The sequence below is a fragment of the Protopterus annectens genome, chromosome 7.part0, assembly GCF_019279795.1.
Source record: "Protopterus annectens isolate FY-2018-M chromosome 7.part0, PAN1.0, whole genome shotgun sequence".
Taxonomy (NCBI): domain Eukaryota; kingdom Metazoa; phylum Chordata; order Ceratodontiformes; family Protopteridae; genus Protopterus; species Protopterus annectens.
This window is the reverse complement of record NC_056739.1, coordinates 1,302,061,510-1,302,088,661: the sequence shown is the minus strand read 5'-3', so window position 1 is coordinate 1,302,088,661 and position 27,152 is coordinate 1,302,061,510. Positions and strand designations below refer to the sequence as shown.

The 27,152-nt window shown below is 39.4% G+C and overlaps 1 protein-coding gene across 2 annotated transcripts in view; it reads right to left on the bottom strand.

Annotated features, from left to right (window-relative positions):
• The window catches only part of LOC122807025 (retinol dehydrogenase 13-like), a 609,225-nt gene that overhangs the window by 149,788 nt on the left and 432,285 nt on the right, over positions 1-27,152 (bottom strand). For both annotated transcript variants that reach the window (XM_044077911.1, XM_044077910.1), the window contains exons 5-6: positions 19,359-19,520; positions 12,103-12,219 (exon numbers count right to left, since the gene is read on the bottom strand). In XM_044077911.1, coding sequence (XP_043933846.1) covers positions 12,103-12,219; positions 19,359-19,520 — 279 coding nt within the window. The remainder of the gene's footprint in view (positions 1-12,102; positions 12,220-19,358; positions 19,521-27,152) is intronic.

The window sequence follows — 27,152 nt, the reverse complement described above, 5'->3', positions numbered from 1 at the left end:
TGGTATGGCAGGTAATGCACTGTAAGGTAAAAGGTGAAGACATGTAGTGACCGATACCAGACAAGTGCACTGCTATACCTGCTTTTCATTGCCTGGGATGGATAATGAAGCTCTCCCAAGTAATACAAATTCTCAGAAGCTTCTAGGAGTGGGGGTGAAGAATAGAAAGCTTATGCCCGAAAATTGGAGATACCCAAAGAAAAAATTACAGAATTTAATATAGCCCAAGTCATAGTAAGAACAGCTAAGTAACTTTAACTTGGCAACTGTGGCAACCTACTGCAGTGACATAAAATAACAGTGATTTAGACCACAATGGAAATAGTTTCTTTTATGTGGCTTTGTAGCATATAACTAAAGGCAAAAAATTTGGCCCACACAAAAATGTTGTCATTCATTTTACTTTCTTCTAGTTTTTACATAAGGTATTATCCTTTTAACGATCAGTGGTGGTGCAGTGGTAGCGTGTTTGCTTCACAGCAAGAGGTTCTGCTGTTCGATTCTCGGCTGGAGTGCCTTCTGTGTGGAGACTGCATGTCCTCCCCGCGGTCGAGTGGCCTCCGAAAGACATGCGTGAATGGGCGTGCCTTCGCTGAAGGTTGGGCATTGGGCTAGCAACTCGGCACCATAAAAAAAAAAATCGAATGCCAATCATTAGCGGACCGGAGTTCCACTGTGGCGACCCCTAACTGGGAAAAGACAAACAACAAACCTGCAAGTTAAGGACAATTGGCCAGGGTAAGGAATGCAATCCCAGAACAAAAGTAAGATACCAGTGACACTCTAGATTTGATAATGAACTGTGTGATTGAATAAGAAAATATTACACAACTCTCTTACCCAAAACAAGGCAAAAGCTTCAGGTACATAAAGTAAAGAAATGCAAAATGAAAAAAGAAAGATTAAAATGTTTCAACTTTCCTAAAGATGGAACAGTTGAAGAAATGCAGAAGTTCCTATGCCACACCATAACAGTCAGTCTTTCACCTCCAAGCTGTAGTCAGAGAAAAAGACTGGTTAGGCACAATTACTAGTCTGGGTAGTATATGTAGTTCATTCCTGTTCATTTTCACATGCAACTTAGATCTATGGATGGAAAACAAAGTTTACCCTAGGACTACCCTCTGTACTTTACCCATGCATGGGTCCCCCTCAAATTATGTATGGTATGATACCAGTTATTCTCATTAGGGGTAATAATTTTCAGCCATGGAATGGGTAAGGTCAGTCTATAACCAAATGGAAGAGGCATCTAGCCCAGCAGTTACTTATGAACCTACATCAACTTTGGTACTGACTAATGGAAGTCTTATTCTAAGTGACACTACAGGTAAGATACACACATCTCTGTCATAAACCTCATTATGTGACGCAAATAATTTAACACCCTATATGTCAGTAAGGTTTACTTGTCCCTGCCGACAATACTTCATGGGTGAACCATAAGAACTGTGGTACTAAAGTATGTGATTAGAAATATTCACAGAGTTCTCAGATTTCACATGGGAATCTAAATTCCTTTAAATACTACAAAAGGGAAACATCACTGAGAAGGCAGGCCATTGCTTGACACCAGTTTATGGAAAGATCCATAATCCTCCCTTCCCTTCTGAATGGCAGTGAACTGCCACTGAAGACACTATTCTGGTATGTTAGAGACAGTCATTTATAAATAAACCATTTGATATTTCCCAAATGAAAAACACCATTTATATTTATTTATTTAACATAACAGTGTTAAATAAATAAATTTAATGAATTAATAAGTAATTAATTAATATTAATGTTCTCCTGCTATTTACAGCAGGGAGAAAGACTACCATGGTGCTACAGTCTATGTTTAGAAATAATATGTTGCACTTGGTAAGAAACTGGAATTAACTCAAACAAAGCTATGTTTTAAAAACAACACAGAGAGTGAAAAGCAAATTCTCAATAAAAGATTATGACCATTATAATCTTAACATTGGTTTGGTACAACAACAAATGTACACTGGGCTATTTTACTCCACCTTATCTTTCACCATATCAAAACTCATGAAAACAAGCTCCTAAAATTAGGTAAAAATGTATTTCAAACCCAACTAGCCTTGACCTTCAACAGTTTGGCTTTGTGAAGGATAGACCCTGTCTACTGAATCTGATAAACTTCTTCAAAAGGTTTATGGAGGCTGTAGACAGTGGCCATGCTGTACACATGGTATATTATGAGCTGGACAAGACCTTTGACAGCATTTCCTCTGCTAGCATCATACATGAGCTAAATGCTTTAAAACCTGATCCATGTATGGTAAGATGGACAGAATACTGTCTGACGGACACAATCCACACAGTAAGAGTTGCAGGTGCCTCATCAGAAAGTATGAAAGTGATTCCCGGTGTCCCTCAAGGCTCAGTGTTGGGGCCTCTCCTTTCCGACCTTTACTTCCCTGATCTCCAAGCAAAGAGCTAAAACCTCTGGCTAACAAAGACAGCAGATGACTGTACACTGGGTGTCAAGTCACCTTCTGACACCCATACCCCCCAGAATGAAAGTACAGTTGTGTACACTTACCATAAATGTAGATGTTCGAGTGTATTCACTTTTGCAGTCATTACATTTGGGTAATCTGCTGGCAGATTGCCCTCAGTCGGCCTGATTAACAAAGTCTTGGGTCCTGTGTCGGTTGCTGTCCCTTCTTCCATGATGTCAGGTCGTCAGGGGTATAAAACATGCAGCCAATGCCATTACATCAGTTTTTCTTGCCCCAGATGTCAGGTGCCCCCCTAATGGGGAGTAAAAATAACATTAAAAACACAAAAGTATACCTCCAACCAAAAGCAAATACACCAAAAAGGCTTTTAAGCATAGTAAAGGAAAGTAGAGGTATAGCCAGAGAAAAATTGGGGGCTGGAGGGAGGGTAACCAGGACTGCAACAGTGAATACATTCGAACATCTACATTTACGGTAAGTGTACACAAACGTACTATGTTCTTTATGTTTCACTGTTGCAGTCATTACATTTGGGTAGATTCCCAAAGCTATGGTTGGGAGGAGGAGTTTATACAGCATTAGGGCCAGCTATAAGGCCCTGCAAGACAGCAGTGGCAAAGCCAGCTCTGGATTTAGAGAAAATTGGTAAATGATAATGCTTGGTGAAAGTATGAACAGAACTCCAGGTAGCAGCTTCTAGAATATTCCTGGTAGGAACACCTCTGAGAAAGGCTGCAGAAGTAGATGCAGCCCTGTTGGAGTGAGATCTGATCCCCTGGGGGATAGGTTTTCCATGGTGCTTGTAGCAGAAATGAATGCAATGGCTTATCCATTTAGAAATGGTTTGTTATGAAATAGCCTTCCCCTCTGCCCCTGCAGCAAACGCTACCAGCAATTGTTCAGATTTTTTTCAAAATTTAGTCCTGTCCAATTAAAATCTAAGTCGTCTGTGCACATCCAAGGAATGCAGAATCCATTCCCCTTTATTCTGTGGATTGGGAAAGAAGGTTGGCAAATGAATGGACTGACTAAGAGCCACACTGGAAACCACCTTGGGCATGAAGGATGGATTGGTCCTGAGAGATACCCTGTCCACATGAAAGATGATGAAAGGTTCCACTGCCATAATGGCCTGTAATTCAGATATCCTTCTAGCTGAAGTGATTGCTAAAAGGAAGGCTGTTTTCCAAGAAAGAAATTTTAAGTCTGCAGTAGCAGCTGGCTTGAATGGAGGTAGAGTGAGTTTCTCCAAAACAAAGTTAAGGTCCCAGGCAGGGGTAGGCGCACTCCTGGGGGGGTCTCAAGTTTTTTGCCCCTCTAAGATACTGTTTGAGCAGAGGATGAGAGAAGAGGGGCGGCTCTGTGTTATAGTGAGCTGAAATAGCTGAGGTGTGGATTTTAATGGAGGAAAAACACAGGCCCTTGTGAAGCATCTCAGTTAAGTATTGCAAAATCTGAGGTAAACTGGGCGCTGCTGTGCTCATCCCTAAAGATTGGTTCCAGGCACGGAATCTTTTCCATTTGTTAGGATAAGATTTTCTAGTACTAGGTCATCTCGCCTCCAAGATGACATCCATCACAGGTTTGTTGAGGGATGGTAAGGGTGAATTTAAGAGATTAGCCAGACTGCAAGGTTCAAAGTTGGAAGCTGAGGGTGCAGAATTTGGTTCTCCTGCTGAGACAGCAGGTACGGGGTCTGAGGCAGGTGCCATGGTGATATTTGTGACACACTGCACAAGAGGGGGTACCAGTGTTGGCGCGGCCAGTCTGGAGCAATCAAAATCATCCTTGGTTTGTCCTGTTTGACTTTTAGTAGAACTTTAGAGAGCAGAGGCAGAGGAGGAAAGGCGCAGACTGATAGGTTTTTCCAGCTGAAGGACAGAACATCCACTTTCCAGGCTTGTTTGTGGGGAGTCCTTGTGCAAAACTTGTCCAAATGATAGTTCTGGGGGGAGGCAAATAGATCTATGTCTGGGCTCCTCCATTCGCTTGTCAATATTTTGAAAATCCGTGGTTCCAGTTTCCACTCATGTGGGTCCATGAGGCTTCTGCTTAATCCGTCTGCCAGTGTATTCAATTTTCCTGGCAGGAATTGAGCTTGTAGGTGCACTTGGTAGCTCAAGGCTGTGTCCCACAATGCCATGGCTAGTCTGCAGAGGAGGTAGTAATGTGTACCCCCCTGCTTGTTTATGTACCACATAACCGTGGTGTTGTCTGTCTTTACCATTAGTTGTCCTGGAAGAATGTAGTCCTTGAAGGCCGTCAGAGCATTCTGTACAGCTAGCATCTCTTTTTGATTGATATGTAGGTGCATTTGATTTGGGTTCCATTTAGCCTGAATGCACTTCCCTGCCAGGTGAGCCCTCCATGCATAGTCTGATGCATCTGTAGTTAGGGTTTGGGTGGCAGGGAGTAGTGTGAATGGTAGTCCCTTGTTTTGGTGGCAGGCCTCTGCCCACCATAGGAACTCCAGGCATAAACAATGTATGATAGGAATCATTGTTTCCAGGCTGTGACAATGTTGACTCCATAGACATTCTAGATATCATTGTAGTTTCCTCATATGCAGTCTTGCATATGGAATTAGAAGAATGCAGGAGGCCATGAACCCCAAAGCTTGCAGTATTTGTCTTGCAGATAGCAACGTTTTTGTGGCAGCTTGTTTGAATTAGGTTGTCAAATGAATTTGCTTCTCTGGCGTGAGGAAAGCCATCTGGGCAGTTGTATTCAAGCTTGCACCCAGGAATGTAATCTGTTAACAGGGTACCAGTTGTGATTTCTTTTCATTTATGGTGTATCCCAGACAAGTTAGAACCCTTTTTACAAATGCCAGATGATCTAAAAGTATGGCCTGGTTTTCTGCCTGAATTAGGCAATCGTCCAGGTATGGATATATTTGAATATTTCTTTGCCTGCAAAATGCAATTACTGGAGCCAGGCACTTTGTGAATACCCTGGGCACAGTAGACAAGCCAAAGGGCAGTGCAGAGAACTGATAATGCAAGTAGCCTGCTTTGAAGCATAGGTATCTTCTGCAAGATTCCCTGATTGGGATGTACAGGTATGCTTCTTTAAAATCTAGAGTTGCCAACCAGGCATCTTTGCCTAGCATAGTTAGTAACTGGTAAAGAGGCAGCATCTTGAATTTTGGAATCTCCAGAAAGGTGTTCAGGGTAGACAGGCCAAGGATTGGACGCCATGATTTTTCTGGGTACCAGAAAAAGCCTGGCATAGAAACCTTGTCCCTTTTCCTCTTCTGTTACCAGTTGAACAGCCCCCATGTTTAAGAGGGGATAGTACTTGTTTTTGAGCTTCTGCCCACTGATTTGGGGGCAGGTCTGGCCACTCGTTTGGTGTTGGCAACGTGTGGAAATGAAATCTGTATCCCTGGGACACTAAATTTAAAACCCATTTGACCTGGGTTATGAGTTCCCAGTTCTTTGCATGAAGAGCAATCTTTCCTCCCAAAGGGGCGGTTAAAAGAGAAGTGCTTGGAAATTTTAAAAGGAAGTCATTGAGACTGTTTACCACATGGGGATGTCTTGTTATTTCCAGATTTAGAAGTGGAATCCCCCCACTGGTTAGTTCTGAGAGTCCCCTGGGACTGAAACCTGGGGTTTTTGCTGTGTCTGGGTTTGGCTTGAGAAGATCTGGAAGGGGCTGGAAAGGACCAATTCTTAGCAGGCCAGTGCCTACTAAACCTTGGAGGTTGCACTTGTAAGAAATCTTTAACAGTTTGCTTTATCTTCCATCTTTTTTAGAACTTCTTCAGCCTTATTGCCAAACAGGCGGCCCTGATTTAAAGGAGCATCAACAATTTAGCTTTAACATGATCAGGCAAAGGTTGCTCCTTAAGCCAAGCATGCCTTCTAAGCACAGACCTAGTAACAGCAGCCCTGCAGGAGGCCTCTAAAGAATCAGAACCACATTGCAAAGTATGGTTTCCAACTTGTTCAGCAGAATGCATTAAATCCTGTAAATCTTTACTTTCCACACAATCAGAAATCAACATCATTTTCTGTTTAAGCAGTCCAATAATATGCTGTTGATATTTTAACATATGAAATTGGCAGTTTAAAGCTCTGATTGCCAAGGCTGCAGAAGTATAAACCTTTTCACCCCATCTATCCAGTGCCCTGGAGTCTCTTTCAGAAGGGGTAGGATTTTTAGCAGTAGAAGCCTTAATGCCCTTGGGCCCCTGAGAAATGGTTTCTGGATCTGCAACAGGATTTTTGAAAAGGAACTTGTGGGACTCAAGAACCCTGTAGTATCTGTCAGGCTTGGAATCAGGGGCCAAACTGGATTCCGAGAACACATCAACAATGTCTGGTACAGGAGGTATAGCCAAAGGCCTATGCTGAGGTAGAAGGAAATCCCTAAGCCTCTTTTTTTGAATCAGGAAATTCCTGACTTTCCCAGTGGAAATGCTCCCTTAAAATATGTAAAGTTTCCCCAAAAGAAAAATCCTCAGGAGGGGAAGCAGAGGGAATAGAATCCTCTGCATCAGAATCCTCATAAGTAGGTACGGATAAATCCAGGTCATTAGAAGAGTCAGAACAAACAGAATCCTGATCAGAAGATTCCTATTCAAGCTCAGGCCTACACCTCTTGGGGAGGGGGGGTTGACTACCCCTGATTAGAGTAATTAGATCTTCAGCCACTTTGATCATTTGTTTTTTAGGCATAGGGGCCTGAACATGTGGTCTGGTCATCGGTTTTTTAGACCTAGATCGAGGTTTAGGTCTTAGTAATAAAGGCGGTGTTGATTTAATATGCAAGTCTGTAGGCCTGAATACACCCTCAGAAGACGGTGCCTGCACAACGGCTTCAGACCCATCCAAGGTAGAGACATCCGTGGGTTCCATAGATGAAGCATCTCGTGGCATACTGGACTTCGAATGGGTCTCAGTAGAGGCCTGCGAATCAGAAGTAGCGGGTATTAGGGTATCAGGTGAGTATCGACGAACTGGCGACTGGCTTAGGAGAAGCGTTGGCAGTATTGGACCTCGGCGGCCTGTCCCTGTCTTTATCTTTGCATTTTTTCAGAATCCCGGTAGTCGAATGGCTAACTGACGACATTTCTGGATAATTAAACCGAGAACCGAAATATTTAGAGGCAAAAATGTACTGACGATGGATAGTGCACTGATTAAATAAAGCACAAAACCGACAGCAAGGTACGTCGTGGTCAGGGCCTAGGCAAGGAATACGATTGAAAATCTTTATGAGGTATTTGCTTTCCACAAGTAATGCAATTATTAACTTTTACTGACATCGGTAAGGAGCAAGAAAAAGTTTCCCCAATGGGGTACTTAGCTTTAAGTTGAAGACTTTGGTTCTGAAACTGGAAAACGAAATTTCAGGAGTTGGCCGACTGGCACTTGTGAACTGTTTCTGCTTCGAGCACCACACGGCAAGAAAGACTGATGTAATGACGTCGGCTGCATGTTTTATACCCCTGACGACCTGACGTCATGGAAGAAGGGACAGCAACCGATGCAGGACCCAAAACTTTGTTAATCAGGCCGACTGAGGGCAACCTGCCAGCAGATTACCCAAATGTAATGACTGCAACAGTGAAACACGAAGAACATCTGTCCATAGTAAACTCTTGGTGCACTCAACAAGGGCTCAAACTAAATGCTAAAAGTGTAGTATCATCACTTTTGCTAGACAACCCCCCCCCCTTCTGATAGTGTACAGACAACACATAGCTACAACATGAAAATTTTAGTCATGGACATAGGAACCTGGGTTGATAACTGTTACGACCTGCTGGTCCAAAAGGAGGGAATTATCAGGACATCTTTATATTTAGCACAGCTAACTGCAAAGGACTATCACCAAGGCCTAAAGAAGTAATCACTCCCTTATAACCAACACTGATCAGACCAATTATCGAGTACAATGCCCCCCTTTGGGATCTGTCTCACTAAACATATAAAACAATTAAAAAGACCCCAAAGGCTTCTAATCAAAAAGATCACAAGCTTAAAGACCCTGGCATATCAACAGAGGTAATTATCAAGGCACGCTGGAATCTCTACCCCTTTTTATTCAGTGATTTTCTGTAGAGACCTCTGTTTTGCTTAGCATGCTATTAGAGTGTGGATGTTCTGGACCTCCTGTATCACTATATGTCCAATGGCTCCATCACCAGCAGTACCTGGGTCTAAATTTTCATCATCAAATAAATAAATTACAGCTGAGGGACAGGTTTGTAATCCAGTGCCTCCCAAACTGCTAGAATAAACTTCCCTGCATGTTAAGTACTGCGACACACGAAGTACCTTTAAACATAACATAGACAACTAGATGGGTATTAACAAATTTACTTCAGGACTGAGTATATGGCCTCCTGGAGAAAGCAGTGCAGCTGCTGGAGGATTCTAGCAAGATGTAAATGGTAATAATACTCAATGATCTAGGAATATCGTTGAACCTATGAATCTAGTGTATTTACATACGATGCCAGGAAAGCACTGGAGATAAATATGTTAATCCATAAACTAGAATACAAGCTTCATTAGTGGCCTTCAACTCCACTCTTACCACAGACCTTGCTTCATGCAACAGTCCATAAAAATCTATAGGTTTACAGCACTTCCAGATCAAAGGAAACATCACTGTCTCATATGAAAAAAAAAGCCAAATGGCTACTTACTACAGTGACAGCCATTACACTGCTAACCTATTTCACCTTGACTGCTGACACCCTTCTTGTCTGTTAGCCAGTTCCTGTTATCACTGAACTCAAAACAGGAAAGCACACTTATGGCTTAACAGACAGGTAAAAGCAGCTTCAGCAAAACTGCCCTGGCAAATTACAAAATGGTCTCACAGGAGATAAAGAAATCCATACAAGCTTTAAAAAAGGTCAAATGATACAGGACTTGTTGTGTCTTTCTGCTTTTCCCGGTTAGGGGGTCACCACAGCGGAACTCCAGCCCGGTAATGATTGGCAGTAGATACGTACCGAGTTGCCGGCTCTGACGCACAGCCTTCAACGAAGGTACGCCCATTCACACATGTCTCCACACAGAAGACACTCTAGCTGAGAATCAAACAGGACGTCTTACTGTGAGGCCACAACGCTACTGCAGCACCACCACCGCAGTTATCAATGATACAGGACTATGGAGTGAAAATTCGCTAAGATTGCTAGTCTTCAGCTCCGTATTATTATTATTATTATTCTTGAAACCGTTGGTTTTGATAAACAGGTGATGAAAACTGTTATGTACTAATAAATAAATAAATGATTTTTTTTTTGTTCAGGGAAGCCCACTGGACATACTGTCCTTTTTCAGGGGTGACCTAGGAGCAATGTCTTGTTAAGTGACACACTAGACAAATGTTAGTTGCAGGAATCAAACCAAGGACTGCAACAGGGTCTCTTCCTAGCAGCATGTAGTCAAACGTCTGCAAAAAACTGCCAAACAAAAATGAAATGGCTATTACAAAATTATAATTATGTGAAATCTAATGCTTATAAACTTTAGCAGTATTGTCTGCGTTGTCTGCCTATTACTGATGCTGTTACTTCACTGTCTTAATACACTAATTCTACCACCTTACTCTTGACTACAATACAAAAAGAAACTGCCTGTACTCACTAAAATGGTCACTGCTAGAATCTACTCTGTTACTACAGCATGTTAACATATATGTTTCTGTCCAGCTCTTGCCAGCACTGTTTTTACTAATACTCACACAGTCTAGAAAGCATTTTGTTATTATAATGTATCAAATCATGTATTATTCAACTCTGTTTGAGGTCTGCATTAATGTAATTCTTTGCCACTGGCCTGGGTCGTGACTGATGAGAATTCTTGGAATAAATAAATAAAATATATACATAAAAATCATCCTTTAACAATTGTTAGTATAGTCAGTAAATGTTTTCTCAGTTAAATGGCAAAACTCTTCCTTTATGGTTTACAAATGGCAGGCTAACGTAACATATCTCTGCAAGGATGTCTACATAACTGAAGCCAAAAGACCAAGCCAAAGTTACTCCATGTGACTAGTACTTTAATTAATGTATGTTTATCAATTTTGTATGGTATATAACAGTAGGAATATAAAACCTATGAAAATACTAGGCAAGTGATTATGAGGATCATAATGTGCCTATCTATATACAACATTAAGCAGACACATTTTAAAGTTTGTGCATCCCTTTTCAAGCACTTTATAGTGCTCACCTCACTGATGAGCAGGGTAGTGCATGACAATCCTGGTAAAAATCTGTATCTTCCTACTGAGTCAAAGAATAAAGGTAATCAAGGTAGTAATTTGACTTCTAGTGAAAACTTACTCCAAAAGCTGGGAATAATTTGAAACAGGAACCTCTATCTCATAGCGAGACTTGTTTATTTGCTGGTGTCAATACATGTCCCTAGTGCAGGTGTTTGTAGTACTACCAGTTTTGTAATGAAACAGGTAGTCAAATAAGACTGGGTCTTTCATGAATCAAAAGAAGAGATACAGGTCACCTTGGAGCAGTCTGTAGGCTACTGACTATAAGGACAGTTGTGCTAATCTATCAAGATAGTTAAAGGATTTACGACCTTTAATTTTCTTGGTAAAGTATTTCTGGGGCCTTTCTAATTGAGCAGTATGCCTTGTCGTATACTTACAAAAGGAAGCACTGTAGTCAACAGTAGGTTCGGTAACGGAACAGTACAGTGGGAGGACAGCTTCTTTGGATCCTGAAGACAGTCCCTTCAAAATTAACTTGGCCAGACAGAAGGATTTCCTGACTATGGTAAAAACCTGGTAACTGAATGACAAGAGAATTGTCCACACAAGTTCCCAGGTCTCTTATGGTCATGACTGTCTGAAGAGGAGTACCTTTTATAACATATGATGTGAGAACACCTTTTTTGCTAGATTCTACTACACTACACTTTTGTGGCATTTGACATATATGCATAATCCAGCCCTTGCTGGAGCTGCTTACTATAAACAGGATTTTATATTTAAATTTATTTTCCTCCTTGTCATCTGTCTAATTTCATTGATACTGCTCATTTTTTTGCAGTAAATGGCACACTCGAGACTAATTTATTTTGCCTCATTTTATATTTTGAGGTTTTGTTATCTGCTGATGTTTTGTTGCACAGATGCACTGTCTAGCCTTGCATAAAAAGGTACTACAATTTTAGACATTCATTCTAATTTCACATGCAATGACCAACGTAGAAATGTGTGGTATTTCTAATATATAATAAGGGAACATTCTTCGCTTGTGACTTAATTTTTGCTATGACCCCAAAACAAAGAACAGGACCATTAAATGCATTCAACGTCTCACTGTGTGCAGAATACGGTACAAACTATCCAGCTGGAAACAAATACAATGTAGTAATTTTCTCTGATCTCTCAAAATATGTGTTAGGTGAGTTGTTTTATTAGTGTGATACTTTACTGTACCCATCTACCAGCTGACATCAAATTAATATTGGAAAATCTGACAGATTTCTGAAAACTGAACAATTTCCCATAGGCTATGTAAGCATTATGTAAATATAAATAACCCCTTTCATTCCTTTTGGATTAATGTTCAAGTAACGCATCTCACATCTACAAGAATTGTAAGAAAATGTGAGAAAAAAAGACTTACCTGCCAAACGTACAGCAAGTTCTCTTGTGAACAGTACATTAGCCAGTTTGCTTTGTCCATAGCTTTTTCTAGGCTCATAGTCTTTGTCAAGATTTATGTCATCAAAATGAATTTTACCTGCCAGGAACATAAATTAAACAGACATAGTCATAACAAAATAAAGTTAGCAAGCATCATTTGACAGAGTGTGCCTGATGTCAATGGCCAGTTTAATATACAGTAATCAATCTTAGAAATCGTGCTTCTTGGCCACACAGGTGTATGTTGCTACAGATATGAATGCTGCTACTGCACTGTTCCATGGATAAACAAAGTTAAAAACCCTAATTCATCAGAGTGGGTCTAGTTTGTAGTGCTTTCTAAACCACCACTTTCAAAAAAAGCCAGTAAAGAAGCCGAGGCCCTAGTACAATATGCTTGGACCCTGCCTGGAACTAACTTGTTAAAGTGGGAATAAAAAAGGAAATAGCACTAGACAATCCTTTAGAAATTGTCTGCTTTGACACTCTTACCTTATTAAGAAATGAACTGATCAGAATTTCCGAAGGTTTTAGTTTTGTCAAGATCGTATCCAAGTTGTCTGTGGACATCCAGAGTATGAAGAATCATTTCTCAGTCATTCTCATTTTTACGTTCTAGAAAGAAAACAGGCAGGTGGACAGCTTGGCTCAAGGTAAAGATGGATAACACTTTAGGCATAAAAAGGTTTAGTTAAAACACTTGTTGAGGAAAATATACAGTGTTGACCCATCATAAGAGCTCGCAACTCAGACACTACAGACACTATTTTTGCAGAAGTCAGAACAATAACCAGCAGTACTTTCCAAGTTAATCATCTCAAATTACCCTGAAGAACTAGGTAAAATGAAGCAGAAGTTATTTTTTTCAAAACAAATTTAAAGATCCCAAGCAGAGGCCATCTGCTTTCTGTGTGGACAGGTATGCAAAACGCCTTTCAAAAACATATTGACATTAGTGTACTGAAAAAGGGGATCCATGGGCAGACCTGCTTAAATGACCAACAAATGAACCCTGACAGAAGAATAAGAAAAGGCCAGAGGATTAATACCTTACACAAATATTGAAGAACTGCAGAACTGCTAGCATTGAAAGGATCTTGGTTTTCAATGTAGCAGAGACTAGAAAAATCTTTTCCATTTACTAATATACAATTTCCTAGTAGATGTTTTTTTTTGCCTCCTTTAACACCTGCTGCACATTCAAAGAAAATAGGTGCTTAAAAGGTACTAAAATTCTATCATCCAAGCAGTTAGGTGATGTTATTTCATGATGGTGTACATCAAACTATCCCTTCCTTTGTTGTGTGAGTAGTTCCAGCATATGGGAAAGCTTGTGGTAACTGCCCTTGGCCATTTCCAAAAGGAAGGAACACACCAGCTGACAGGGCCAAAATGGAGTCACCACAATGATCTGTGTAAACTCCTTCTCAATCTTCAAACTGACCTTGGCTATTAGTGGAAAGGAATACATGAAAATTCCTGTGCAAGGAAATGGGAATACATCTGTATTCCAGTCCCCCTTGCAAGAGTCCTGGAGCAGAAGAATTTTGCCAGTGGTCTGTTGTGAATAGAGGCAAACAGATTTGAGTTTTTTCCTACAGCTGGATCAAATTCTGGAAGACCACCCTCCCTGATTCAATTTCTATTCATGGCAGCCTGTCCTGGTCTTGCTCAGCACTGCCACGATGTTTTTGTTCTGATGGAATGTAACACACCTGTAGTGCGAGATTGTACTGAATTGCTATATCACAGGCTACCACAGCTAATCTGCACAAGACATATGATCTTGAAGGCCCCCCCAAGTTTTATATGCCGCATTACAGTAGTATTGTTTGCAGTCATTTGTACAGGTTGCTAGGGACAACTGATGACAGAGTTAACTACATTTATTACTGTCAATATCTCTTCAATTTTTTTCTTTTGTGTGTTTTGGTCTGCCTTTTTTGTTTCAAAGACTCTACACATTTATCACCAAAGACACAGCTCCTCAAGCAAAGTCTGATGCATCTATTTTTATAGACTTTACTGGAGCTGGAAGGGAGAATGGGAGATCTGGATTCAGATAAAACTGGCCTCTCCATCAAAACATTTTTCTTTTTACAAATCCCAAAAATGAAATTTGAAAAGTCAAGGGGGTGTTGATGTTGGAACCATACATATTTTGGTACCGCTGGATTCTTCTCATTTGGAGTCTGGCTAGAGGAATCATTAGAATCATAGATGCCATGAATCCTAACACCCTATGAAATTCCCTTGCTGAAGTCCTGAAATGAGTGGAAAAAAGAAAGTTCTAGCTACTTTTTTTTCCTGTGGAAGAAAGGTTCTTTGAACTGAGACATGCAGAGGACACCAAAGGGATACAATCCTATGAGAAGGAGTAAGACAAGTCTTTTGAATGTTTTCCTGGAAACACAGTCTGCAGGGAGATTTCTTTACCAAGTGAGAGATTCATGGCACTTTGAAAAATACTGCAAAGAAAAGTGAATACCTGGCAGTCTGAAACAGGCTTTCAGTGGTGATAGATACTTTGTCAACACCCTTGGAGTAGTGGATAAATCCAAAGGGTAATGCAGAGAACTGAAAGTGTAATCCAGACACAGACAACCTTTAAAAAAATGAAATCTGTGGATACAGCTAGGTGATGATAAGCATCCCTTACATCTACAGTTACTTAAAAATTGAAAGGGGGAATAAGAGGTAACCGGTTCTAAAGAGAGCATTTTGAAGTTTGGGACTTTCAGAAATGTCTCAAGAAATGAAAGATCTAGTACTGGCCTCCATGTAGCTTTTTTACTTGGTACCAGAAACACTCTTGAATAAAAGCCTTTCCCTGCCAGGGAAAATGAAACAAGTTATTTTATCCCTTCAGCCAGCAGATGTTGAATGACAGGAGAGAAACAAAGAAGTCTGATCTGGCAGATGGTAAGGAATCTTCTGAAATGAAGGTAGGGAACTCCACTGCCACCTGTATCCCTGACAGATCACTCTTAGAACCTGTCTGATATTATCAGTTACCAACAACAGAAAAAGAGACAGATTTTGGGGAAGACTTTAAAGACTGACAGGGTATGGGAGAATTACAAGTTGAAGACAGTCATTCAGACTTTCTGGACTGTCCTTGTTTCTAATAGACTCTTCCTTTCTTTTTGGAGACTCCTTGCCATGCTTTTTTTTTTAGATCTGCTTACCAGGAGTTCCTGAGACTGCTTATTTTGCTTTTAATAAAAGGGATCCTGAATTAGAGATCAACCTTTTAAGAACCTTAGAGAAGGAAAGATAGAAAAATCTGAGTGACCCCTTGAATCCATTTCACTCATCATATTTTTCAAGACCTCAATAGCACATGCCCAAAATACAACAGCCGTGTCAAGGAGAGAATTCAAAATACCAGCGTTAACATCTTCAGGCAAATTTTGAGAATGTAACCATGCAAAAATTCCCATCACAGACCAAGCGGCTGCTGATCTGGAACAGGCATCAGCCGAGTCATAATAACACTTCAGAAAATGTTTGTTTACATGAGAAACAGAAGTAATAAGAGCATACAGATAAAAATCTTCCCTCAGAAGAAGGAAAGGTGGCAGTAATATTCCTCATATGTTCAAGAGAAACAAGAAAATACTGTTAATAAATGAGCAAGGCAGTTAAGAATCTTAAAACTATGACTGGCATAGAAAATGTACTCTTTCCCAAATCTAACAAAAGCTTTACCATCCCTGTTAGGGGAAGTGTTTAGCACTTACCAAATGTTTAGCTGCAGAAGGATTTGACAAGGAATTCATTGAAAGGTCAAATGTGAAATTAGAAAATAAATATTTGAAAAATTGGGGAACTTTATACAATTCTTCTGCCTTCTTGCTGGCTGTCAGGCATGTTACAGGCTATAACAAAACATACTCCAAGGATAGAAGAACAGAAGAAGGCTACAGATAATTCCAGCAGTAATAAATCATATTTTTTCAAAGAAACCAGAGTGTCATTTTTTCGCACAGAAAAAAAATGGTTCATCCCAGATATGGTTTCAGAAAAAGAAATTTCCAAGGGAGAATCAGAAGAAATGCTTCCCTCAAAATCAGAAACAGTTGTCAGAGGAAAAACAGATTTTTTTTTCTCTCAGAATCTATTCCATGTTCATCACAATGGGAATTTTCACAAACTGAATAATTCACTTTTCTGTTACCGGTAGATCCAGAATGCAAAGGCTTAAGAGCCTGAACTATGCCTTGAGCTAAGCCCAATAAAGCTTCATTATCTGAAGTAAGTGAAACAGGAGAAGATAAATGTTCAACTTTCTGCTTTTTTTTACAGAAATATCCATAGAAGCAGACAAGAGAAATGGATCTTGAGAGTATGTAGAGAAAGGTGTATCCCAGATAACTGGAGAATAAGCATACTTGTGCCAGTATACAAGAACAAAGGGAACATGCACAACTGTGGGCAGTACTGAGGTATCAAACTCCTCTTGCACTGCATGAAAGTTCTGGAGAGGATGATTGATGACTGGATACACAAAGTAGGTAGAAAGTAAGATGCGAGGTGAGCAGTTCGGATTCATATCAGGATTTTGCACAAGATACCCAATGTTTACATTCAGGCAGATAGTTAAGAAGAAGCTAAAAATAAGGAAAGAGTCCAACTGGGCATTCCTAGACTTGGAAAAAGCATATGGCAAGGTCCCACGGAAGATGATATGGGCAGTTTTTCTGTGGTTCAAAGTCCCAGAAACATGTTCATATGGGTAATAGACTACATTAATAAACAGGTCAGAGGAGAGAGATCAACAAAGTTGCTGTATGTTGATGATGTGGCATTACAGGCAAACTCACAGCAAGACCTTCCGCAATGGATATGGGAATGGAATGCAAAACTAGAGGTACATGGGTTGAAACTGAGTACAAATAAAACAGTTTTAATGTCAGCAAATGGGGGAAACCAGAAGAATCTCAGAATGGAGATATAAGGGAAAATAGTGGAACAGGTAAAAGCTTCAAGTATCTTGGAAGATTTGTTGAGGAGAAGGGAAGTCTGACTGAAGAGGTCAAAGCCAGAATCAGAGGGGCTGCAGCCATCTGGTACAGTGTGTGTCAGGGGTACTGCATGACTGAAGATTGTCAAAGAAGCTGAAAAGTAAGATGCACAAAACAGTGGTGCAACCACCACTGCTGTATATGGTACAGAAACCTGGTCAGTAAAGGCAGAGCAGCTGAGGAAGCTAGAGGTGATGGCGATAAAATCCTGAGACAGGTGGCAGAATGCACACTGTGGGACAGACAAAGATATAAGGACATCAGAGCAGAAGCCCAACTAGCGCCGATTGCAGAAAAAGTCAAACAGAATAGATTATGATGGTTTGGGCAGATGTGAAGGAAAGCAGAAGACAATCTGGTGAAGAAGTAGACTTGGGACAAACAGGAAGAAGGCAAGAGGAATCAAGCTTGTTCTGCAAAGAGATGGATGGATTGTGTTAGAGAACACCTGTGACAATCAGGCACAACTGTTGAAGAAAGGAGGTTGGCATTAAAATGAGAGAGATGGCAATAGTTGACATAACACCCCGACCTTCTTGTACAAAATGGGAAAAAGTGGGTTAAAGATGAACCACAGAAGTAGACCATCTAATGTCAGAGACAGCACCCCAGGGATGGGCATCTAAGTCCGGCTAAGCAGAAAGGCATTCCCCACTTCTTCCTTAGAACCCAACAACAGTGGTTCTCCCATGTCTATGAAGGACACTCCAACAGCTGCAGAGGAGAAGTCTAACCCCTGATCCATGGTGGCTGAAAGGACTACATCAGAGGAAGATAAGTGATCTGAGTAACAGAAATCACCACAGCAAGGTGGCACCATCTACTGAGTGACAGTAGTAACCTGCGGAATAGACAAAGGAAGTCAGGATTTTTTTTCTTTTTGTGACTGGAGGAAGGATAAACCAAGGAACCATTTAACTCTTCCATGGTAAAGCTGAGGAAGAAGCCTGAAACCTAAATAATGATGAAAGCAGCAATCAGTAAATGGTTAAGTATAAAAAAGGTACTAGTGCTTTCAACAGAAATACACAGCGACAAGCATGGCACACACAGACACACCTGCCTCAGCCCCTAAAAACAACCAACAAAACTGTTATTAATAAAAATTAAACTCTAGACAAATAAAAAGTTTACATTAAAAGTAATACAAGAACTATACTTTCTCAACTGACAAAAGTGTCACATAACAGTCTAAAAAAAGCTAAACCCTAGCGAAAAACAAACATTTCTGGTCAGTACTGTTTTAGTCATATAAGTAAATGTGGATGCCCCCCCAAAGGGAACTAATCAGCCCAATAATGGAAAAATACTTGCTGGCCATCGACCCTTGAAAGCTCACAAGAAAAGTGCTCTTCATTGTCAGGAAAGCTCTGAAGGTTTTGGTGCACAAAGGCTAGCTCAAGCTATCAATGATCTTAGCATGTGGAAGACACCCTTAAGCTTTGGAAGCTGGCAAGGCACTTATCCTAGGCAGGATATAACTTATTATATAGCTAAGTCTACTGCAGCAGCAGCAATCTGTTGATAAACATAGGTTTGTTAATCAGAAGGAACCAAGTCCGAAATGGGGGCTTCACAGTAGTGCTATACTGATTTTTCATGAGTTTTTTATTCCTTATTTCAGTTCCTAGCTGTACTGCCTTATGGAGCTTGAATATCCACATTTTCTGCATGTAGTTTATGGTGGTTACTTCGTTACTGAGAAACTGACAGTCCTCCAACTTGCTCACAGATGTGCAGGTTGTGCCAGTGCAACTATGTGTACATGCCCTGCAATGGACTAGCATCATATCCAGGGTTAATTCTCTGCCTTAAACTCATTTAGCTTCCCCATTACTCTGAGTATATGGGTAATGGACAATGATCGAATAAATGAAGTCCCAAGCAAGGGACGCAAGATGCTTGGAAACCCTTAGCAGAGAGACACATTTAGGAAATTATTCAGAACAGCCAGTGAAGCTAAAGGTAGAATCGCAGTAAGAGTATGATGTAAGATAACATCATAATTTCTGCTAGGCCTACATTTCAATTTACAGCACAGGACTTCCACAATGTCCTTATTAGCTTCCATAAAGCTTCTCAACATTTAAGTAATTTAAAAATATGTGTTGCCACTTCATAAACCCTATGCAGTACTTAAAGATTAATATTTGTCCATACATGAGCACTCTTGCTAGAAATAAAAAAATGTCATTTATACACTACTGACCTTTTTCATGAGCCAAGCTTGACACATTAATAATGCGACTGGGAGCAGATTTCTTTAGAAGGTCTAGAAGAAGGTTAGTCAGCAGAAAATGGCCCAAATGATTAACTCCAAACTGTATCTCAAATCCATCCTCAGTTTTCCATTTGGGGCACATCATTATACCTAAAAATAAAATAAATGTCATTTAAACTGGTAGATACCATATGTCTCTTAAACCGTGAGATCTACTTTAAAAAGAAACAGATAAAATATATCACCCATATTCTAAATATAGAAAGTACAATTAATAAAGTGAGGCATGATCAAACAGGGCAAGTATGGTATTTTCCCTGAAAACGTGGCCTATTCTGGATATTCCCAATTATCTCTTTCTTCCCTATCGCACCTCTAACATTTGCTGTCAACCTGAAGAAAAATTCTCTGGAGTCTACTCGGGGTATAAAAATACATATGTAAACATTTCCAAGCAAAAATCATAAATCTTCTAGATTTTGTTGCATATTTGGGAGACATACATATACCCCCAATGCTTCTTTCTGAATTGTTTATCCATTCTCTTACCAATCCTTTCTAACCTCCTCCGATTGATTCTTATAGTTATCATGCAATATTTTATATGTTGTACTAATTATTCCTTTTTTTCTAGATTCTACTAAAAATTTTGCCAGTACTGGTCTTTTGTTTAGAACCCTCCTATTTCTTTTTCTTTACGTATACTCTGATATCAATCCTTGAGAGAGAAGGCAATTTCTAACTTGCAGTCCAAATAAATTCTTGGTGTCTTCCCATACTATTACCTTTGCCTCTGTAATTATTTGTTCCCAATACCTTGGTTCCTTTGCCAGTTTTCTCAAATAAATTCCAGCTCCCTTTTGCCCATTGTCTGTATCCCTAACTGCAGTCATCCCTAGCAGCATAATCCCCTTTCTCCATTCCTGTGTTGGCTTAGTTCTTAGAATACTTTCTGCTACTTTATGAATATACTATTCTGTATGACTATCATTTTCCTTAAAGATCTACATCCAAATTCCCACTCTCTCCTTGTTTCTTTAGCTTTCCCTCTGTTTCATTATCATCTCTTTCCACTTTGATTTGCAGGTTTCTGCTTGTGCTATGTATAGGAGCCTTAACTGTGTAGCTCTGAAATACCCATTCAAATTGGGTAATCCCAATCTGTCCTGTTCCACTGGAAGAATCATCTTATTCTGCTTGACTCTTGTCATCTTCCTCTCCCAGACAAAATCCTTCAATTCTTTATTAATTGCTATCCACGACTTCTCCTCTGGTTGATAAAAATATGCCTGACCCGTGTATAAGACTAAAGAGAGTAAAACATTTTTACTGCTTGTATCTTACTATCCATATCCATATAACAGAGTTTTCAATTTCTCAGGTTTTGTATTATATTTTGTTTAGTCTCTTCCCACATATCCTTAGCTGCCACACCAGAGTAATGTTTAACCCATACTTCTAAGTACTTAATTTTATCATGTCACCATAAATATGGATATTGCTGAACCAATTTGTGTGTTGTCATATAATTTGCAGCTATTGCCTTTGTTTTAGCTTCATTAATTTTGTATACCAAAATTATTTGAAACTGCCTCAAAAAATTCCATAACACTTAAATGTCTTTTCTGGTTTTGTCAGGTATAAAACAGTATCATCTGCAAATACAGCCAGCTTTTCTTGACTACCACACGAATTACACGAATTATATCCTTGAATTTCTGAGTCCCTTATTTTCTTTGCCACTGGTTCTTAATATAATGCAAACAACAAAGGGGAACGAGGACACACATGCCTGGTTCCTCTGCTCAAGCAGAAATTATTAGAGAGGAACATATCCACTTTAATTTTCACCTCCAATCCCTCATATATCATCTTAATCGACCTTACAATTTTAACAGGGAATCCAAATACTCCTACGGTAAAGTCCTAGCTTATTCTGTCAAATGCTTTCGCTGCATCAAGACCCAGTAAAAACAGTTGCATTTTCTTACATTCTTCTCTCTCTGGCTCATCAATGTTTTGCTAATGTTGTCAAATGTTTGCCTCCCCTCCACAAAACCACATTGATCCATAACTATCAATTTAGACATCACTTTTGCCATTTTTAGCCATTATAGACATATACACTTTATAATCATGGTTTAGTATAGAAATGGGCTTGTATGAAGCTAGATCTGATGGGTCTTTACCCCCTTTAGGTACATCAGTTACCACCGCTTTCTTCCAGGATGTCTGATAGTTCTCCTCCTCTTAAACATCTGGAAGTTTTTTTTTTTAACAGTATTTTATCAGTTTTTGCCCTCCGAGCTGCCAAACTTCCACAGGAATGCCATCGATTCCTGGGGAACTTCCTGTGGATTGGTTATACATCACCATTTGTATCTCATTTCCTCCTATCCTGTTATTAATTGAGCCTCATCTACTTCTGACCTTGGCATATTTAATTCTTCCATAAACACTTCCATTTGTACCTTTTCTTGATTTTCATATTGCTCTGCTTTATACAGACTTTCATAGAATTTCCAAAATATTTCTAATACCTCTACAAGATGTCTTGTTATCTTCCTTGTTATAGGCTCCCTAAGCTTGGCGGCAGCCCTGTCTACTTTCTGTTGCCTGAGTCATTGTGCTCTAAAGTTTTTGTGCTCTAGAGTTATTATAAAAAACAGTTGCTTAACAGCACTTTTTCTAAACTCATGCATATTATTGAGGTAATCCCTTATTTTCTGTTTAGCATTCTGCGGTTGCTCCTCCTCTTGTTTTGTAAGATTCCCCACATTTTGCAATACTTTTAACATGTGTCAGTCCCTCTAGATAATTCTTGTTACTTCCTAACCTATCTCCCTTTCTTTTATTTCCACCCTATTTTTAAACTCCACATTAATTAAAAATGCATAAACCTTAAATACATAAATGTAAATTAGAATGTGTAAGCGCAATTACATGTAATTATTTGTGCCCAAGAAGTGATTAATTTTGTACAAACAAAACTGTTTAAACAACAACAGTATATGTAGCAATAAAACTAAGAACACGACTTACAGTTCCAAATAATTACTAACTTCCAGGCATTCAAAAATCAAAACTTGAACAATGATGTAATAAAATTGCTAAAGTTATAGCAAGTACCTCTTTCAGAACCTACCACTATATAGCACTAAAAAACATAGATAGGTTAGCACTACCCATCAATTAACATACACACTGCTTCTTACCACCTGTAAAATTATCTAGAATCTGTTTGTCCAGCACTAAATACCATTCTAGACAACTATGCTCACAATCGGTCCTACGATCCAATGACCAAAAATTCCTCTCTGTCTCTGTTTTTTATAATACTTTGGAACTTCTCCCTAGGTCTCTCTGTTGAAATGGGCACTTACCAGTTGGACTTTCCCAGTAATCAAATGTCAAAGTGAAGAAATTCAATGAAGTGCGGGTAAACGATGGGAGTAACTATGACTCTCGTAAGGTAGCCAAATGCCTAGTCATCTAATTAGTGATGCAAATGAATGGATGAATGAGATTCCCAATGTCGCTACCTACTATCTAGCGAAACCACAGCCAACAGAACGGGCTTGGCAGAATCAGCAAGGAAAGAAGACCCTGTAATTAAAGAAGGAAATAAAGAAAGAAATACGGCAAGTGTGCACCACTGCCTAACGCTACGACAAAACCTGGCATACACAGTTTGCACTTGTGGCCTAGGTCCTGGATTAAAATGACATGGACTATTAGTGAACAAACAAGAACTATTTTTGTTTATCTAAATACTAAATTTTAAAATCCCCATCCTTCTACTCTGCCTCACATAGAATCCTGAAGTGTGATCATCTCTGTTTCTCTGTTTGGTTGCTTAAACCATCTGCAGGTTTTCTGTAATCAGGGCAGCCTTGCACACAGAAAGTCACTTACACCAAGAGCATGTCTTGGAATCATGCCCCTTATCTCCACCACAAATCCTTCGGGAATACTTGTACTTTATACCTCACAGCACAGAAACACTACATCAAACCCATACTGAACTCTTCGCATCTAAACTTTTAACCATCGTAAAGCAGCCTGTGAACTAACTCACCTCCTCATTACTGAATCAGGGCATGCAATTGCAGTTAATGTCCTAATACCAATATCAGAATAAACAATATCCTTGGCTGCCCTAATTTCAGTTCAGAATACAGCCTTATTACCAACTGCTAAAAACAACACACCAAGGTTTACTCATCTACTAATAGACAGCATCACTGTACTGCATGTCATAACACAAAATGGCAGCCAGTTGCAGCCTGTGCATCTTCTTTTCTGAATACTCTCAAACTGCAGAATGATGGTTATTGCCCTCCACTACCTAATAAACTAAAAATATGTGACCCCTCACATTCCCTTCAAAACCATGAAAGCCTAAAGCTCCACAGATCAGAATACTCACTAGGACATAATGAAACTGCGTTCATTAAAATTAGTCCCAAATACCCAAAATAGTCTACTTACTACAGCATCTTTTCAACAGCTGGCTTCTCCATATTCAAGAGAAAGATGAATTTAAATTTGGAAAAAGAATCAAAGTGTGTATGTCTGACAGACTCAAGGATAACATTTCTGTTAGGTAATTTTCATAAACGTACAACACTGTTTTCAAACTTCACAGTTTAACTTTTAAATGATTCTTTGTAATCTTGTGATTATTTAACCAATCTACTGTGCATATGTAAACACATGTTTGCATATTTCTTACATGGCCAAGTAAAGATTTGGCATATTTGTGCTTACTTTGTGGCACAGACTGTGACTGATAAAGGTCATTGACCAGTTCACTTACTCAGGTTAACAGATAAAAAATAAAATAAACACAATGGGTGAGCACACAGAGGTACACAGACAAGTATGGCACCCTGAATCTTTACTCCTTCTCAAACGGGCAATAAAAGACAGTATGGCTCACATGCTAAGCAGTTAAATAAATCAGCGAGTATGTACTGAGCATAAACAAAGCAAAAAGTAAATACCTGATTAGAGTAGATCCAGGAGTCTTAGTGAAGTAATCCATCATAAAAACATGATCAGTAACAGTTCCAACATGAAAGGAGGTACGGAAAATTATCTCAACGCCATACGGGAGGTGATGAAAAATATGTTTGGATTAATGAAGAAAGCCATTGGCGACCTGGGAGATATTAAAACTACAATTGCACACCACGATACTATTCTATTCCAACTGCAGGATGCAATACAGGGTCAAAAGTTGGAGTTAGAGGAACAATAGCAGATCATGGTAGCACACTCACAAAATGTGCAGTATATACAAATAAGATCAAAGAAAGTGGAATTGAGAATGGAAGACATGGAGAACAGAGTGGGCAGGAACAATGTAAGGATCACTGGCCTTCCAGAAACTTTGGAGGGGCAAAATCCAATTGACTCTGTGAAAAAAGAATTACAGTTTCTGCTGGGATGCAGCACACAGCCAGTAGTAACAGCAGCCCACAGAATCACGCAGAAGGTTGGTAATAACATAACTCAACATCTCATTGTTAAGTTTTTACATTATAATGACAGGGAGGGAGTATTCCATAAATCCAGATAAATGGGAGATAATTTACAGCTAGTAGACAGTCAAGTCAGGATAATCCCAGACTACAGCAATGCTGTCTTCCAGAGAAGAAAATCTCTTGTGCCTTATATTACAAAACGTGGAGAAATGGGTCTGAAAATGCAACAAAGATATCCAGCAGTACTACATGTTTCCAGGGAGATATGAATTACATCTACACCATTCCAGAAGTGAAAGTTTCTAGCTGTTAAGGCCCTCCCAAGTTTGCAGTCTTATGCCAAAATTAGCAAGGATCAAAGGGCGAGCTCCCAGAAAAGAACAGACAGGGCAATACCAGTCTCACTGGTCAAATCCAGGGATGTAAGAAGGGGAAAAAAAAAACAATCAAAATCTTTTAGACCACAAATCGGCAGCTAGAAAAGCTCTGAAAAAAAAAAAAAAACAAGGCTGTCTTCCCGGTAAATTTTGAATTGAATGGCTGTGATGAAAAAACAGATGTCTTGCTGGTTTCTGCCTTAGAAGCTGGAACTTAAGGAGAAAGGGAAAAGTAAACACATGGACGCCATGAAAAAATCAATTCTTATTTTTCCTACCTGGATTTGGACTGTGTAAGACAGCTACATTAATATGCAATGCTAGTTAAGTTGATTGTGGTATCCAATTTGAATTAAAAAAATAGTTTAATTTTCAATCCCTTAATATCTTCTTTAAGTAAATTATAAGATAAGGGGACTATACCTGAATGGAAAGCTTAATTTTTATTAGGGCAAAAGAGAGGCAGAGTACCGAGGAGTAGCCTTGCTCCAAACAAATCTAGATAATACTTATAAGGTGATAGAGTGGAATGTTCTTTTTGGGGGAAGCTATGGAATCTGGTAAAAATAACGTTAAGGCAAACAATGTGTCTATCATCCAAGAGGAAATGGTTGAAAGGGACAGGAGGGGCAAGAAATGCCTTATCTCACATGGAATATGGAAGGGGTTTTGACTAATATTAAAACTAAAGCCAACTGGAAAGAATTAAAACAGCTACTGGAGATGTAATCTATTTACCAGAAACCAAGTTGAAAGTGAAAGGAATATCAAGCTTTCTTAAAAACTGGAGGGAATGAGCAGTATGTTGTTATGTTACATCATCAAAGCAGTGTCACTGATTAGGGATTCCCTGAGATGGACTAAAATGAGGACCTATAAAGACACAATGGGAAGGTGGGGCATACAGACAGGTAGATACCTGTAAGGATACAGTACTACTGGGCAATTTTTATGGACCAAATGTAGATGACTCAACCCACTAAGGAGTTTTGGTCCACTCTTAAAAAGCATAGCAATAAATAGACAAATATTACTGTAGGATGTGATTTTAAAATGACAAGAGATCCCCATAGAGATAGGTTACTAGCAACCATAAATCACCTGCCGAAATGCAGAGCAGAAATGGATAAGGGTATGGATTCCCTGGATCTTACATACATCTGGCACACTAACTCAAGAGAAACTGGCTTATACATTTTTATCAAGCAAAAGAAACAGGACTAGTTGACTGGATTGCGGCTTATTTCATTCAGTCTAACAGGTAAATTAAAGGAAGTAAATCATTAGTCTGTAGGCCTTTCCAACCATTAAACTTATCATAGATCATGGAGTAAGTTATGGGAGAGACTGGGGTAGAGAATGGCTCTTCTTATTTTGAGAGATAAGGAGAATGTGCAAGTTGTACAAAGGAAAATACAGGAGTTTTTGAAAGTCCGGAGAGATTGTGGAGTTGAGTCAGTTAATGTTTACTAGGAATTCTACAAAGTCAGTTTAAGGGAATGGATGAATAAAATATACAAATCAAATAACAGAAAAAGAGAGGAGGGACTGAGACACCTGAAAGATTCCTTAAGGGGTAAGAAAGAGTATAAACAAGGGAAAATGTAAGGAAATATTGTTACTACATCAAATTGCACAATAACGAGCTCTATCAGGGTTTCAATCCATGGTAAACATAGGAGAAATGGGAGAGTTATTCGCTTTTTGAATGGGCAAGCGGTATTAAATCTTCCAAATTTCTTTCAAAGAAGGTAAAAGAGCACAAGATTTGAAAGGTGAAGATTTAAATAAAAAGCATGGGGAGAAAACAATGAACAGAGTACAGATTAATAATACAACGGCAAGCACTTTAAAAATAAAAGTTTTCAATTCTAGAAGTAGAAAGGAAGATCTTTGCAAATACTTAAAGGGAGTGG